Source organism: Equus asinus, chromosome 3 (genome assembly GCF_041296235.1).
Source record: "Equus asinus isolate D_3611 breed Donkey chromosome 3, EquAss-T2T_v2, whole genome shotgun sequence".
In the NCBI taxonomy this organism is placed as follows: Eukaryota; Metazoa; Chordata; class Mammalia; order Perissodactyla; family Equidae; genus Equus; species Equus asinus.
Genome location: NC_091792.1, coordinates 158,528,308 through 158,542,473, shown reverse-complemented (window position 1 = coordinate 158,542,473; position 14,166 = coordinate 158,528,308). Strand labels below are relative to the sequence as shown.

At 57.4% G+C, this 14,166-nt stretch overlaps 1 protein-coding gene across 3 annotated transcripts in view; it reads left to right on the top strand.

The window, feature by feature from the left end:
• Positions 1-14,166, top strand: part of ACOX3 (acyl-CoA oxidase 3, pristanoyl) — a 52,747-nt gene that overhangs the window by 21,463 nt on the left and 17,118 nt on the right. For all 3 annotated transcript variants that reach the window (XM_044767898.2, XM_014855202.3, XM_070506331.1), the window contains exons 8-13: positions 1,408-1,504; positions 3,435-3,617; positions 5,725-5,847; positions 7,406-7,526; positions 9,597-9,719; positions 9,944-10,057. In XM_044767898.2, the coding sequence (XP_044623833.2) occupies positions 1,408-1,504; positions 3,435-3,617; positions 5,725-5,847; positions 7,406-7,526; positions 9,597-9,719; positions 9,944-10,057 (761 nt within the window). The remainder of the gene's footprint in view (positions 1-1,407; positions 1,505-3,434; positions 3,618-5,724; positions 5,848-7,405; positions 7,527-9,596; positions 9,720-9,943; positions 10,058-14,166) is intronic.

Here is a 14,166-nt window from a genome sequence, read left to right as displayed (position 1 = left end):
GATTTCTCACCCACAGTCGGTTCACTCCACAGCACTTACTAAGTGTCTGGTAGGTTCCAGGCACTGCAGCCCCATTGTAACAGAGTGAACAAGACACGCCGCCAACTGCCTGTGCACAGCAGGTGGCTCAGCAACGAACGTGGACATGGGCAGTCACTGCAGAACGGGGCCGCCCTCTACTGGCACTGTGGGAACACCTGGTGCTCAAGGGGAATCGTGGCAGGCTTCCTGGAGGAGAAGGCAACACTGAGGGCCACCTGCCTGGAGGTCAGGAGAGAGCCTGGCCAGTTTGAAGGTCACAGGCAAACACAAGCCAGCTACAGGCTGTGAGGGGACAGTGCCATTGGAGCAGTGGGCAGGTCCTGTCTGAGGACTTACCCTGTGTTTCTAGGGGGTTAGATTCTGTAGGGCCCAGGGATCTGATGGTCTCGTGAGGGTGTGACCATTCTGAGCCAGAGTTGGGAGAGGCTGCTGCTCCCCTGTGCGGGACAGGCTGACGAGGCGGGGTCTGGAAAGAGCCACGGGGGCGTTGATGCAGTAAATCAGACAAGAAGAGGTGGGAGCTGAATGGAGACGGGGCTGGAGGGGAGCAGATGGTCAGACACAGCCCGGGGCAGAGGGGAAGGCAGAGGCGGGGCCAGGGTCCTGACTCAGGATGGCGTCCTGGGTGCCGCCCGCAGGCTGGAGCCAGAGGAGCTGTCTGTGTGGTTTAGTGAGAGAATATTCCCTGTGATGCTGAGGGTGCTCTTAGCCATCACACGGGTTGCTATAGGAACTACTGATATTTTTAAGATGCTTCAGGTTTTTTTGCACAGTTTATGTCACACCCATTACTTTACATAACCCCGTTCCCTAGACAATTGTGAAATAGGTTTTCCTGACCTGACAACCATAGCAAGTACCTTTGATCACTGTCACGTGGCTGACCCGTGACGACATGTGTGTCCACCTGCTCTTCACGAGGAGCCAAGTGGCAGCCTTTGGGGCAGGGCTGTAGTGGCGCGGCTCTTGAGTTGGCCTCCAGAGTTTAAGCCCCACTGTGCTGATTTTTCCGCACCGCACGGTGCAGCCTGGGCTGAGGTTGCAGTGTGGGAGCCAGAGACCCTGGCCCTTTGGTTTACAGTTCCCGTCCTTTCTGGCGAGTAGCGGCGTCCTCAGTGGATACAGGGCCGAAGACTCGCCCTGCAGCCAGCCCCCTCTTCCCTTGTGCCCGGGGAGCTCCCTGTGCAGCCCCAGGACTGAAATTCCCTGTCTACTGGTGTCTTCTCTCCCATTTTCTTTGTCTTTTGGGGATTATGTCACCTTTTAAGCGGTCCTTCACTTTCATTTGGCTGGGTTTCAGGAGACAGAGCAGGTAAGCGCCAGGCCAGACCCCTGTTCACCTGCCGTCCTGCCGTGTCTCCGCAGGTTCGCCATGTTCCACCAGGTGAGAATCCCTCGCCAGGACCTCCTGAACCGGGCTGGAGACGTCACCCCTGAGGGCACCTATGTCACCCCCTTTAAGGTACAGGTATCTCCAGGCAGGGGGGTTTGTGGGTGGCAAGGCCTCCCCTCTTGCCACGGCCCCCCCTCCATGCTCAGCAGGGGATGGAGCCCAGCTTGGAAGGTGGGCTCACCTCTCTAAGTTCAGGTTCCGGTGCCACCAACAAGGAAGGGGGCACTTGGGTGTGATGGGGCCCAGGCATGATGACAGATGTTGGCCGACAGCTGCCCATGGGCGTCCACTCCCCTGCACCACGCCACCAGCCCCCCGGGGTTACATCAGGGATGCTGCCTCTGCCAGCGTGGTTTCCCAGGGAGGGTTAAAAGGTGAAGGGCCACCTGGCGGGGCGTCCACACGTGGGGGTGACACAGCATCCACTGGCGTCGGGGGTTCCCCACGCCCCCAAATTCATTGTGTGGTAGACACACAGTGGTGTGGCCTTGAGACCTTGGCAGATGGGGCCTGAGTTGGAGTGGGCGATCACCCTCCTGAGTCCTGACCTCACAGCCAGGATGGCCGTGTCCCGAGGAGCTTATGTGCCACGAGGGCTCTGCCCGGACAACATGCGTCACTGACAGGAGCCGAAAGGGCAGGGCTTAGAACGAGCGTGGCAAGTTCACTTAGAGACAAGGAGAGCACTTAGCACCGTGCAACTGGAAGTCATTTAAGATGGAAATGGTAATATGAAAAGTTAATTAAAAGTGAATATGGAAAAAAAATAATCGAAAGAAAGCACGTAACAGATGGGACAAATAAGGTGGGAGAATGACTTAGAGATTGGAGAGTCAGTCAGGGAGCCTCCCAGAGGCACAGGAGAGGATGCGAGAAAACAAAGAAAGTTTGGAGGAATGATGACAGCAGACGTCTCTAAATTAAAGAAAGGAAAACAGCCTTGACCAAAGGACCCCGTGGCGCCCACAGAGGAGACGTCAGCGAAGCTCGCACCCCAGGCACACCGGAGAGAAGTTTAAGAATCTCCAAGAGCAAATTCTGAACTCTTCAGAGAGAGGCTGCCGATCTGGCTCTGAGAGTAAACCCGCTTCCCCCTCCGACTTCTCAGGCGCAGCCCTGCAGGCGGAGAAATGCGCGATCCTGCCCACGGCACACGTGTGCCGTTCCATCCTGCTTCCCTGTCGTTCGGGCGCGAGGACGGGAGAGGGCTTCCCCCGCATGCGGAGTTTCGGAAGGTTGCCACGCAAATTCCTACAGGGCTCATAATTTTGGAACAAAAGCCCAAATAATGAAGTGACCCAGGAGAAGCAGCAGGTGGTCAGGGAGGTCAGGGCGATGGGACAAGCCTGTAAGGCTGTGGGTCAGGCGGACCCACCGCACCACTGACAGGCCTCGAAAACAAGCCAGGCGCTTCGGAGACGGTGGCGCGTGCCCTGAGATCTGTAACAGAAGATCAAAAGTAGAAGCGCGCAAGATGGCTGCCCATTTTCAAGGAACACAATAGCCCATGACGTCACACCCCTGGGGACGGTTGTCTTTGATGGGGAGAGAGGAATTCTGGGGGAAAGTGGGTCCATGGGACTCATTTTGTGAACAAAGCGTTGGCACCAGCCATGGAGCGCGGGTCCGTGGTTCCCCCCTGGGCTCTGGGCACAGGCACGCTTGCATCTCTGGGTTAGAGCCAGCTGCCGTGCCTGCAGGTGGGCAGGGACCGGTCCCTGGGAGGGTGCGTTCCTGCACAGTGCTCTTCCCTCTGCCTGGAGCACCCTCCCCTGGTGCCTCCCCACTCCATCCCGTGAGGGTTCAGTAATGGCAGCCACTCGACCTGCCCGCACTGTCCTGCACCCGGAGGCCTGTGTGTCTGGGCGCCCTGGGGACAGGACCCAGCCGGCCCTTGTCGGCCTGAGTGGCTGAACGGACACACCTTCCTCTTGGTGCCCTTCTCCCTGGGGAGGCCTCGGAGGTCTTGCTGCGCTCCTCACCAGCTTTTCTTCCCCAGGACGACAGGCAGCGCTTCGGAATGTCCCTGGCTAGCTTGTCCTCCAGCCGCGTCTCCATCGTGGGCATGTCCGTTGTCAATCTGAAGCTGGCCGTGTCCATAGCCATTCGCTTCTCTGCCACTCGGCGTCAGTTTGGGCCGACAGACGAGGAGGAAATACCGGTTCTCGAGTATCAAATGCAGGTGCAGTTGGCAAATGCAGGTTCTTTTTCTTTCTGTTCCGCGTGCAAGTGGACTTCTGTCAGGGAGCCATGCTTTGGTTCCGAGAGTTGACCAGACCTCCTCAGGCCGTTAACAGAGCCATCGCCAGGGCGCTCCGGGAGGGAGAGCGGCATCCAGGGCCGGGCTTTTAGGAAATGGTCGTAGTTAAGGCGGGGCACGCAGGACTGTCCCCTGAGGAGAGTGGAGGAAGTGTATTCCGGCGAGGCTCTGCGAGACAGGTGCACATGCCGTTCCCACGTGAGGTCACTGCAGGCTTCGGCAGGTGGCCTTGCACGTCCACGACCTTTGACTCATTCATCCCGTCCCTGAGAATCGATCCCAAGGAACTGACCGTTAAGCTGCGGAGTGTGCTCCGCTGTTCCTTGTGACGTCGTTTAGCAGAAGGGACGCTCCTCCTCCGGGTCCTCGGAGATGAGGCAGCTGTTGACGGCAGAGATGCGGCCCAGACCACAGTGCAGGAAAGCCCACGTCACTGCCTGGGAGGGGATGCATTTTATCACAGCGAGTACCCGGACAGCACTTAGGGTTACCAGCCCATTTTTCCACACCAGGTGTCTAGTCGTCACACAGGCGGGTCGGGTCATTATTCCCAGTTCGCAGGTGGGGGACTGAGGATCGAATGGGTGACACCTGTCAGAGTGCAGTGGCTGAATCTGGTCCTGGTCCACATTCTGTGTAAGCAAAGGTGTATTTGAGAGAAAGTTTGAGGTAATTGTCACAGAATCATTTCTTTTACTGTGAGCCTGTTTTAATAATAAATAATGAAGAGCAGAATGTCCTGGTTCATGCCTATGTCGCACACATCTCCCACCCCCTGCTAATCCCATGGCTGTCGTGAGGTCACAGGGCATCTGACCGCCTGGGCATCCAGTGTGGCTCGGTGGTTACGAGAGCCCCCTCACGCACAGTGCTGCTTCTCCTAACCCCAGCTCCACCCCTAGTGGCTGTGTGCCCTTGGGCAGGGCACTGACCCTCTCTGTGCTCTGATTTTCTTATTTGTAAATTGGAAGTGATAGTACTAGCTCTTCACTGGTGGCTGTAAGGGTGAAGCGCGTTAGGACATGAGAAACAGGCGCAGCGTCTACCCTCAGTAACGATCAACGGTGGGGACTGTTTCCCGGGTCCCTTTTCTCCCCTTCCCACTTCCCATCCCTGCAGCAGTGTATGTGCACAGGTAAATAAGACACTCTCCTTTCCTCCGAGAAACTTCTGGCTCTTCATGAGCCTCAGTTTCCCCATCTGGCTTAGGTTGGTTGCTTCATCCCTCAGGGCTCACAAAGCACAGGATATCAGCCAGTCAGCGGCCTACTCTGGCACAGCAGGCTGGTTTCCGTAGTTCCCAGGTGGACCCACTCTCACTCTGTTCCAGGGGTCACCTCGATGGGCCAGCGGGCAGTGGGGGCATGGATCCACACTCGCTCCGTTCCAGGGGTCACCTTGATGGGACAGCAGGCAGTGGGGGCGTGGACCCATGCTCGCTCTGTTCCAGGGGTCACCTCAATAGGCCAGCAGGCAGCGGGGGCGTGGACCCGTGCTCGCTCCGTTCCAGGGGTCACCTCGATGGGCCAGCAGACAGTGGGGACATGGACCCGTGCTCGCTCCGTTCCAGGGGTCACCTCGATGGGCCAGCAGGCAGTGGGGGCATGGACCCATGCTCGCTCCGTTCCAGGGGTCACCTCGATGGGCCAGCAGGCAGTGGGGGCATGGACCCGTGCTCGCTCCGTTCCAGGGGTCACCTCAATGGGACAGGAGGCAGTGGGGGCGTGGACCCGTGCTCGCTCCGTTCCAGGGGTCACCTCGATGGGACAGGAGGCAGCAGGGGCGTGCAGGGAGATGCACAGGGAACAGTTGCACCTTTGAGCATGGTTGTCGGGGTGATGGGCGGGAGAACGGGCTGAGCTGAGAGCGTCAGGGGCACGGTTTCCTGGAGGGACCAGGAGACATTAAGTGGGAAAGTGAGCAGTGAAGTCCTGTCGCCCACGCTCCCGCATCTGGTGCTCACGGCATGTAGGGTGGGCTGGTCCCGAGGCCCTGGGGTGTATTTACGCGAGTGTCTTATTTACTGCAGCAATGGCGCCTCCTCCCGTATCTGGCAGCTGCCTACGCCTTAAACCACTTTTCCAAATCGCTCTTCCTGGACCTGGCGGAGCTTCAGCAAGGCTGGCTGGGCAAGGACACAAGTGCCAGGCAGGTGAGAGCTCGCTGTCTTTTCTCCGCGGCATTTATGTGGCTATTCACACTCGCTGGGGCTGGACGGCTCGAGGCAGCCTTTCTTTCAAACAGCGTGAGGCTGCTGGTGTCCAGGATGCGGCTCTGACGTACTCCCTCGCTGCGTCCACCCCCTCGGGCCCCTGGGAGCTCGCTGTGATGATGTGAGCAGTGTGGGCGCGTGTCCATACCCCTGTTTCTCAAGGATGTGCTGACAGGACTCCTAATTCCAGGCTGTGAGTTCAACTGTTGCTCTCCTTTTGAGAACATGATGGTTTTGCAAAAGCCTCGTTCCTGGCCCCTCAGTAGATTTCATGGTTCGATCCTTTTGTAAACAACCCTTCAAAGATCTGAACCCAGCTGACGGGATTCGAGTTGACAGCTAAGGATTAGTGCCAGGAATGAGCGTGCAGATCCACTGAGATCAGCGACTACGTAAAAAGAAGTCCTTTGCTCATTTCTGTATTGACGGCTTACAAATTGATTTTCCATAGCCCCTCACGCTGCCTCCTGGGCAGGAGTGAGATGTGAATCACGAGAAATGCATTTGAAAACAGATTAAAAATGCTGCAGATTGGGTTGTACAACACCCTAAAGAGCCTGGATCAAATTAGCACATTTTGACTGTTCTGCATAAACAGGAGTCAAGAGGCTCGGACAACATGGGGGGAATGGCCAGCAGGGCGTGCTGCTGAGCAAAACGGGTCTGCCCGGGTCTGCTAGGGACCCCTCTCCGGAACAAAGGGGTTAAAGGTGTTTTTCCCCGTAGTGTGAGTCATTGAAACTTCTGCCAGCTGACATTGGACTTATTCTCCTGTTAATAATGTTACAAAGTGTAATCATGCTTTATTTTTGCTGAAACTCAGTGGTTTAACCCAGGCGCAGAGGACCCAAAAGTAGCCCTATTTGAAGTTGAAAACCCTGGTAAAATGCACTATCTTATTTAGCAGGTGTGAGTGCGTCTCTTTCTCCTAAACGTCAAGCAGAAGCAGAAAGACATTTGTAAGATGTGGAAGGCCCAGGACGCTGGCTGGAGAGCACCCTCGAGGAGTCGACTGGGAAGGACCCCCCTTCACGGTCTCCTGGGACCCGTCCCCACGTCGCTCCTCAAGGGGCAGCGTCTCAGCACTGTGTCATCTCTTGCTTCTCTGTGTGGTCTCACCACAGACGGTGGGAACCTTAGACATCACGTTGCTCGTTTTCACGTTCGTGAACTTCGTGTAAACTGAGTCCTAATGTATGTTCCTGTTAGGTTTGCTTCTGCGACCAGCCCAATGCCCCTGGCTGGGGGTTATCTGCTGTACAAGCTGTGGTCCACTTATTTTCGTTGCTGTGAAATTGTCTGAGGGTACCACAATGTGTCCATTCTTAGGTGAATCCTGTTTTTAGACTAAAATAGGGTAGGGTTTCTTTGTTCTGCAGCTGTCAAGTGTCCCAGATTCGACTGGAGGACAGGCCTCTGTCGCTAGGGTTGAACTGGCCCCTGACCTCTGGTGTCAGAGCCTCTTTTCACTTGCTTTTGTTGGATTCCCTCTCCCAAGGCAGAGCTCGGACGTGAGATCCACGCCTTGGCGTCGGCCAGCAAGCCCCTGGCCTCGTGGACCGCCCAGCGGGGCATTCAGGAATGCCGAGAGGCGTGTGGAGGACACGGCTACCTGGCCAGTAGGTTTTGGAGAACATGTGACACTTTCCTGTCCTTACTCCTGGTGGCTCAAGAGCAGGGGTCGGCACACTGTGACTGCCCCCAGGTTTTGGGAATCAAGTTTTACTGGAACGCGGCCATGTCATCCGTTTACGCATTTTCCGTGGCTGTGTTTGTGCTGCAGTCAGAGCTGAGGGGTCGTGACGGAGCCTAAGATGTTTGCTCTCCGGCCTTTTCAAGGACGTGTGTGCCAGCCCCGGCCCCACGCAGCTCCCTCCGCTTCTGACGCCCCACGTTCCTCAGTCGAGATCTGGGGGTAACGACACAGTGAGGAGAAACCGTGCGAAGGAGCCTCCTGCAAACCAGAGCAAAAAGCAGATTATCTGTTCGTTTGAATCGTGACGTTTTGGTTAATGACGTGGCAGTAGACTGGCACCAAGTTTTGTTCTGATGAAAAATTCTTAAACTTAGACAAAGAGAGCTGGTTTTCATTGGCATTGGCTGTCGTTTGGGCAGCTGGTGTACGGGTAAGGTAGCAGGCAACCCGTGGCCAGGGCCACATCCTGGCTCTGCCGCTCACTAACGGCACAGCCGTGGGCAGGCTACCCACGCCCGCTGTGCCTCAGTTTCTTTGTCTATGAAATGGGGATGGTTATAGGATACGACAGCACGTTCTTGCCCTGATTCAGTGAATACACACGCAGGAAGTGCTCAGCACGGTGCCGGGCACATGGCTTACCTGCAGAACTCCTTGTGCTAATCTCCGTAACCGACTGGTAGAACCTGGTTACGCACGGAGGGCCACTCACGCCTTCGAAACAGCAGCACGGGCAGGAACCTTATTGGCAGCTCATACCAACAGAAGCATCTCGGGCTCTTGCCGAGTTTGAGCGTTCCGGTGATGGGCTGTAGACACAGCATCCTGTCAGTGAGGGTCCACCCCAGTTTCTGCTCAAGCAGGGGCAGTGCCGCCCCCCACATCCCGACCCCGACCCCGGCTCCTCCATTCTCCGCCTCTCTCCGTCACTGGTGTGTGGGTGACCATGGCTCTGCATCAGTCACTCAGTTACCGGTTTTGTCCTCCACACGACGCTCTTTGTAGTTTCTGTTTGTTGTTATAACTCATAGAGACGCTATAAATAGTTGAGAATAAGGAAATTGAGTCATGCAGCACTGCAGACAACAACATGACTGAACCAAGAGTCATTACATATAAAACACTAAACATAAGGCCTTTATCTAGGTTTAAATGTCAATTGCAAGTGACTTCCCTAAAGTTGCTCCCAGCTCCTCATGCTCAGTAGTCTAAGTATGGCATGGGCAGCAAGTCGCGAAAACAATAAGGATGTCATAGGTGACCACAAGCCTCGTGGCTGCTACAGAACATCTCACACCCTCCGGGGCTCTGTTCCTGGCAGTGTGTGAGTGGGAGAAGTCAGAGTCCCAGCCCTTTCCCATCCCAGCCTCACGTTGGGAGAACCTTCTCCATCAGAGGATGGAGACCCAGAGGTGGAGGGTCTGGGAAGCATCCCTTATAAAATATGCAAAGGAAGTGGGTTATTTAACTGGCAGAAGAGACCACAAGAGGGAAAGGAGCTTTGTCTTTGGATATTTGAAATTTTCTGCATGAAAAGAAGGGTCACTTCAGTTGTAGAAGGACGAAGGGCAGCCCCCGGACAGTGAGCCCCTAGAACATTCCAGGTCTCTCAGCGACGCCCCCCTCCCCTGCCCCGCCCCCAGGGAGCTTCTGCCCGGGGCCCATGCGGAGCTCATGATAACAGTGGGGATGCTACTGACAGTGACTCTGTCTTGAGTGCTCACTGTGCACCAGCACCACCCAAGTGTTTACGGGGACCCGCCCATTGACCTCCCTGACAGCCTTACTGGGCAGCTGCCCCCATATCCGGAAGGATGGAGCGGGGCCTTTACAGAGGTGGGGGGCGCACAGGCCCCTGGGAGGTGGAGCCGGGCCTCAGCGGGGTGGGAGTGCCTCATCGGGTCAGGCAGGGCCGGGGACTTTGAGATCCCAGATGGGCGGGGGGTTCTCCCCGTGCACCCCACCTGATGGGAACGCTGTGGTTTCACTGCAGTGAACCGGCTGGGCCACCTCCGAGATGACAATGATCCGAACTGCACGTACGAAGGTGACAACAACGTCCTGCTGCAGCAGACCAGCAACTACCTGCTCAGCCTGCTGACCCGCCGGACCCACGGTGAGCCCGCCGCTCTCTCGGCAGCCCCTGGACTCAGACGGGGAGCTGCCCTCGGGCCCCGTGGCGTTAGCCCTCCTGTCGAGATGTGCTATGTGTTTGCAGGAAGTAAAGGTGTTCTTAAGTGGTGATTGGCCAGCTCGTGAAATGGGGCGGGAGGGTCTCCCCTCCGGGACGGCTGTGCGTGGGGTCCCCTGGCTCCCCCAGCTCACAGGGTGTGCTCCTAGGTGGTGCTCACTGCAAGAGCCCTCTGAAGACTGTGGACTTTCTGGAAGCCTACCCCGACATCCTTGGCCAGAGGTTCGAGGTGCCCAGCCTTGAGGACTGCCTGGACTCCTCAGGTGAGTGTGCCCCTTGCTGTCCCTGCTTCTGTCACGACCCCGGGAGGTGCCCTGTGCCCTGGGCGGGCTTTGGTGGTTCCCGTTGTGGCGGCAGTGGCCTTGGAGACCCCTGGAGGCAGCGTGTGGGTTTGTCCCTCATTCATTCGTTGATTCATCCGTGGAGCATCTGCCTGTGCCTGACACTGAGCTAGGCACTGACTCCAAAGGTGAAACGGCGGGAGCCCACTTCCTTCCCTGACTCTCTCCTCTCCTAAGGATAAAGAGGGGGAGGCCTCTGGGGTCCCGCCTTGGCCTCGCTGGGCCCCGAAGCTCCCACCCGCCGCCCTGGGACTGGGCTCTCGTCATAGGAAGCTGGGGCTGTCCTGCTCATGGTCCACAATGCCGGCTGTCTCTGGGCCTTTGCACGGGCCAGGCTTTTCATTCTGGTTGTGGCCTCACCTGTCGTCCCCGCCCACCAGCAGCCCTCCGCCAGCTCTCTTCACACTTCAGCTGCTCCAGCCCCTGTGCCTCTCCTACCCTGGTAGCCCTCCAGCCCTTGCCCCCAGGCACCTCGTTCCCCGCTTCCTGCAGTCCCTGTCGCAGTCTTGCCCGTCGTCAGCATCCTTGTCTCCATGCTCCCCTCCTTTTGGTGTGATTGTCTCCTGGCCGAGCGCAGAGTTAACCCTGCAAGCCTGCTGTGCACGCAGGGAGCAGCTGCAGGCCCTGCCCCCACAAGGACCTGGGAACGAGAGCTGGCCCAGGAAGCGGCAGCTTATTGCAGAGCATGCGTGGTCCTGGCCCTTGGCTTCCCGGGCAGAGTCCTGCTCCTATGCAGCTCCCGCGTTAGCTGCAGACAGGCACTAGGCGTGTCTCTGTGCAGCTCTTGCCAGGCTGTGAGGGTGACTGAGACCTGGGTCGCTGCTCTCACGGGGCTGTACAGTCTGGATGGGGATAGCCACCCACAAGTCCGTCAGGAGGCTGGTCAGAGAAGCAGGAGCTCTGTGGCCCCCGCTGGGGGCTTGGCCGGCAGCAACAGCCTCTGAGGAAGTGGCCTTGCAGCTGAGGTCACAGTGCAAGGAACGAGTGGGCGCAGGGGCCCCGAGGAAAGTCTGTGCTCGGTAGAGCGCCAGTGTCCTCAGGGCCAGGGAGACCCCGAGACAATTCTGAGCAAGAGAGCGGCCAATGGGTTCGTATTTGTGATGTTTGTTATGACCATGCACATTAAAGTGCTACTCTGAAAAAAAAGGCTGCAGACAGAGGCCAGAGGACATAGTAGCCAGGGCAGGACAGTGGTGGCCACGGAGAGTGATGGATTAGAGCCTGGGAAGGACAGTGGTGGCCATGAAGAGGGACAGGTAAGAGTCTGGGCAGGACGGTGATGGTGGCCATGGAGAGGATTGGATAAGAGCACCAAGATGGGGATGGAGTGGCTGCTGCATCCCTGTCTGCGTCCCTGTCTCCGTCTCTGGGGGCCGTGTTTGGGGGCATCCACCCTTCTAAGTGCACGCACGGTGGGGGCACTTGAAATGCCCCTTGGGCTCTGGCTGCTCGGGCTCCAGTGGGTCCAGTGGCTTGTCCGAGCTGGAGGCAGAGAGCCCGGGTCTGCCCCCACGCCTCTTGCATTCCAAAGCTTGGGGTCCTCCTTGACAGCTCCCGGAGCCTCCTAACAGGCCATCAGATGAGATTTTGCAGGAGAAACAGGGTCGGACCTTCTGCCCCGCAGTTCGGGCGGCTTCTGAAGGAAGTGCCTTCCTCCCACGTGGTCTCACTCTCATTTTATCGAATCGCATGTCAAAAATAACAGCTTTGGGGCCGAGGGCTTGGGTTCACACTCCGCTTCAGTGGCCCAGAGTTCACTGGTCTGGATCCTGCGCATGGACATGGCACCGCTCGTCAGGTAATGCCAAGGTGGCATCCCACATGCCACAACCAGAAGGACCTACAGCTAGAATATACAGCTATGTACCGGGGGACTCTGGGGAGAAGAAAAAGAAAGAAAAAAAGTAGATTGGCAACAGGTGTTAGCGTGCCTGTCTTAAAAAATAAATAAGTAACAGCTTTAAGCCACAGCAGAAATACCACTAGTTTTGTGGTCACTGTATCCGTTAGTAATTGCTGAACATGCTTCACTTTGCCACCTGAAACACCTGTTTCAGGTCATCTCAGGGACTTACTCTGTGGCCTAGGGACGAATCATGGAGTGTGTGGGGCAGAAGCTGACCCTTCTGGTCAGACACTCAAGACTCAAGCCCACCTGCCGGGAGAGCGAGGCATTAGGCTCCCCTTGGCTGCCGACCCTGTGCCCGGTCCCTCCACCCGCCAGCCCTGGGATTTAGGCCCGTGTCTCGCCCCTCCTGCCTCAGCGTCCTCATTTGCCCTCAGGGTGCTGACAGGACCTGCTGCACCAGCTTTCATGGTGAGCTGGTGCGTGTGAAGCGCCCGCACGGGGCTGGGCACCACATGAGCACCCGGTCACTGTCGACAGCTGTCTGACACACAAGCACGTGTGCTTCTAGCTTCAGTCACAGAAATCTCCGTCAGACGCCATACATTCCACTGACCACTGTGAACAGAGGGCCCTTGGTGGGGGCGACCTGAGTGTGAGCGTCCCCTGGGGACTGGGGGCTGCTGGGCCCTCTGGGTGAAGGTGCCGCCATCCTCCCTCCAGGAAGGACAGAGGACACGTGGCACATGGGAACATTGGCAGCTGCAAGCACTCAGGGCTGCGTCGGCTGCTCACGTCTTCCGGAGAGCAGACCGAGGCAGAGAGCACGTGGCGGGGACCAGCCCACCCCAGCCCACGTCAGCTGCCAGAGCTGGCATGCAACCCAGGGTGGGTTGACTTCCCAGCCCGACTTTCCTCCGTGATCATTGTCATCATCGTCGTCGTCATCATCATCGTCTTTATCAGCCAGAAAACATTTCTGGTGGTAATTTTTTGTTTCTCATCGGTCACCACGGTTTGGTACAATTTTTCTGGCGATGGCTAACCTTCTCACGGCTCTTCGCCTGCCTTCTCACGGTGCTGACAGGGAACAGGGACACCCTTGAAGCTGTTTCTGATGGTGGCGGAGCTCCCCACGTGTTGCTACAGAAAGCACTAGAAAATGAGCTATTCGTTCTAAGAACACCAACCCAACCAGAACTTGTTCTTTAAAACCACAGCCTGTTGTGAAATCAGAAAGTATACAAGTGGGGCGCCAGCTTCTTGACGTACAGCCCGTGCTGCTGGTGTCCCCCACTCGCTGACACCGTGACGGCAAAGTCCACCTCTATACCGGTATCGGAACAACGCCAGGCGGGGCGGCATCTGTTTTTCCTGTGAGTGGCCTAACTTTTGCAAGATCCAGCAAAGTGAAAACATTTTCTAGGGCAAAGAATGCAACTGAAACTCATTTCGTGAAAGTGGCTCGACGTTGAAGGCTAACGTTACTTTCTGTGCACACAGAGGCCCAGCCTCGTCCCAGGTGTTGGACCCTCCGCCCCAGTCCTGGGCTCGCTCCACAGCGCATCTCAGCTGCGTCTTTGGTAGAAGTTGCCTGAGTGACTTACAGCCCTCGGGCTCGGTGGGACTGTGACGTGTGACCTTTCCAGCATGGAGCACCACCTGTTTGCAGGGTCAGGGTAGGGGGGCAGGCATGCTCTCTGTCCTGGTCCCAGGCTGTGCCCAGCGTGCACCCCGAGGATGGTGTGACAGATGGCCCCGTGTGCTTGAGGACCGCACCCTCGCTGAGTGTGGGAGGCCTGTCTCTTTTCTCTCGTTGGCTCATTTGCAAGAACGTCAGACGACCTCAGCTCCATGTGGTTGCTGCTCTGACAGCCATGTGGACACAGGGGCTGGGGTCATGTCACAGCATGTGTCCCGTGGCTTCCATGGTACTGTTGGTGCACCGAGGTCTGGGAGCTCAGGCTGAGGCCACACTGCCCCCAGCGGTGTGACTTGGGCCAGGTCCTTAACCTCTCTGAGCCTCAGTTTCCCTTGTGACATACGGGGAGGGCGCGAGGTCGTCCCTGTGCTGTCCCTGGCAGTGGCGTGGCCTGTGGTGGGGCGCCCTCACTGGGGGCTGGCTGCCGTGGTGGGGTCACCATTCTGGGTACGTCAGATGCAGAGTGAGCAGTGTGCGTGTGTC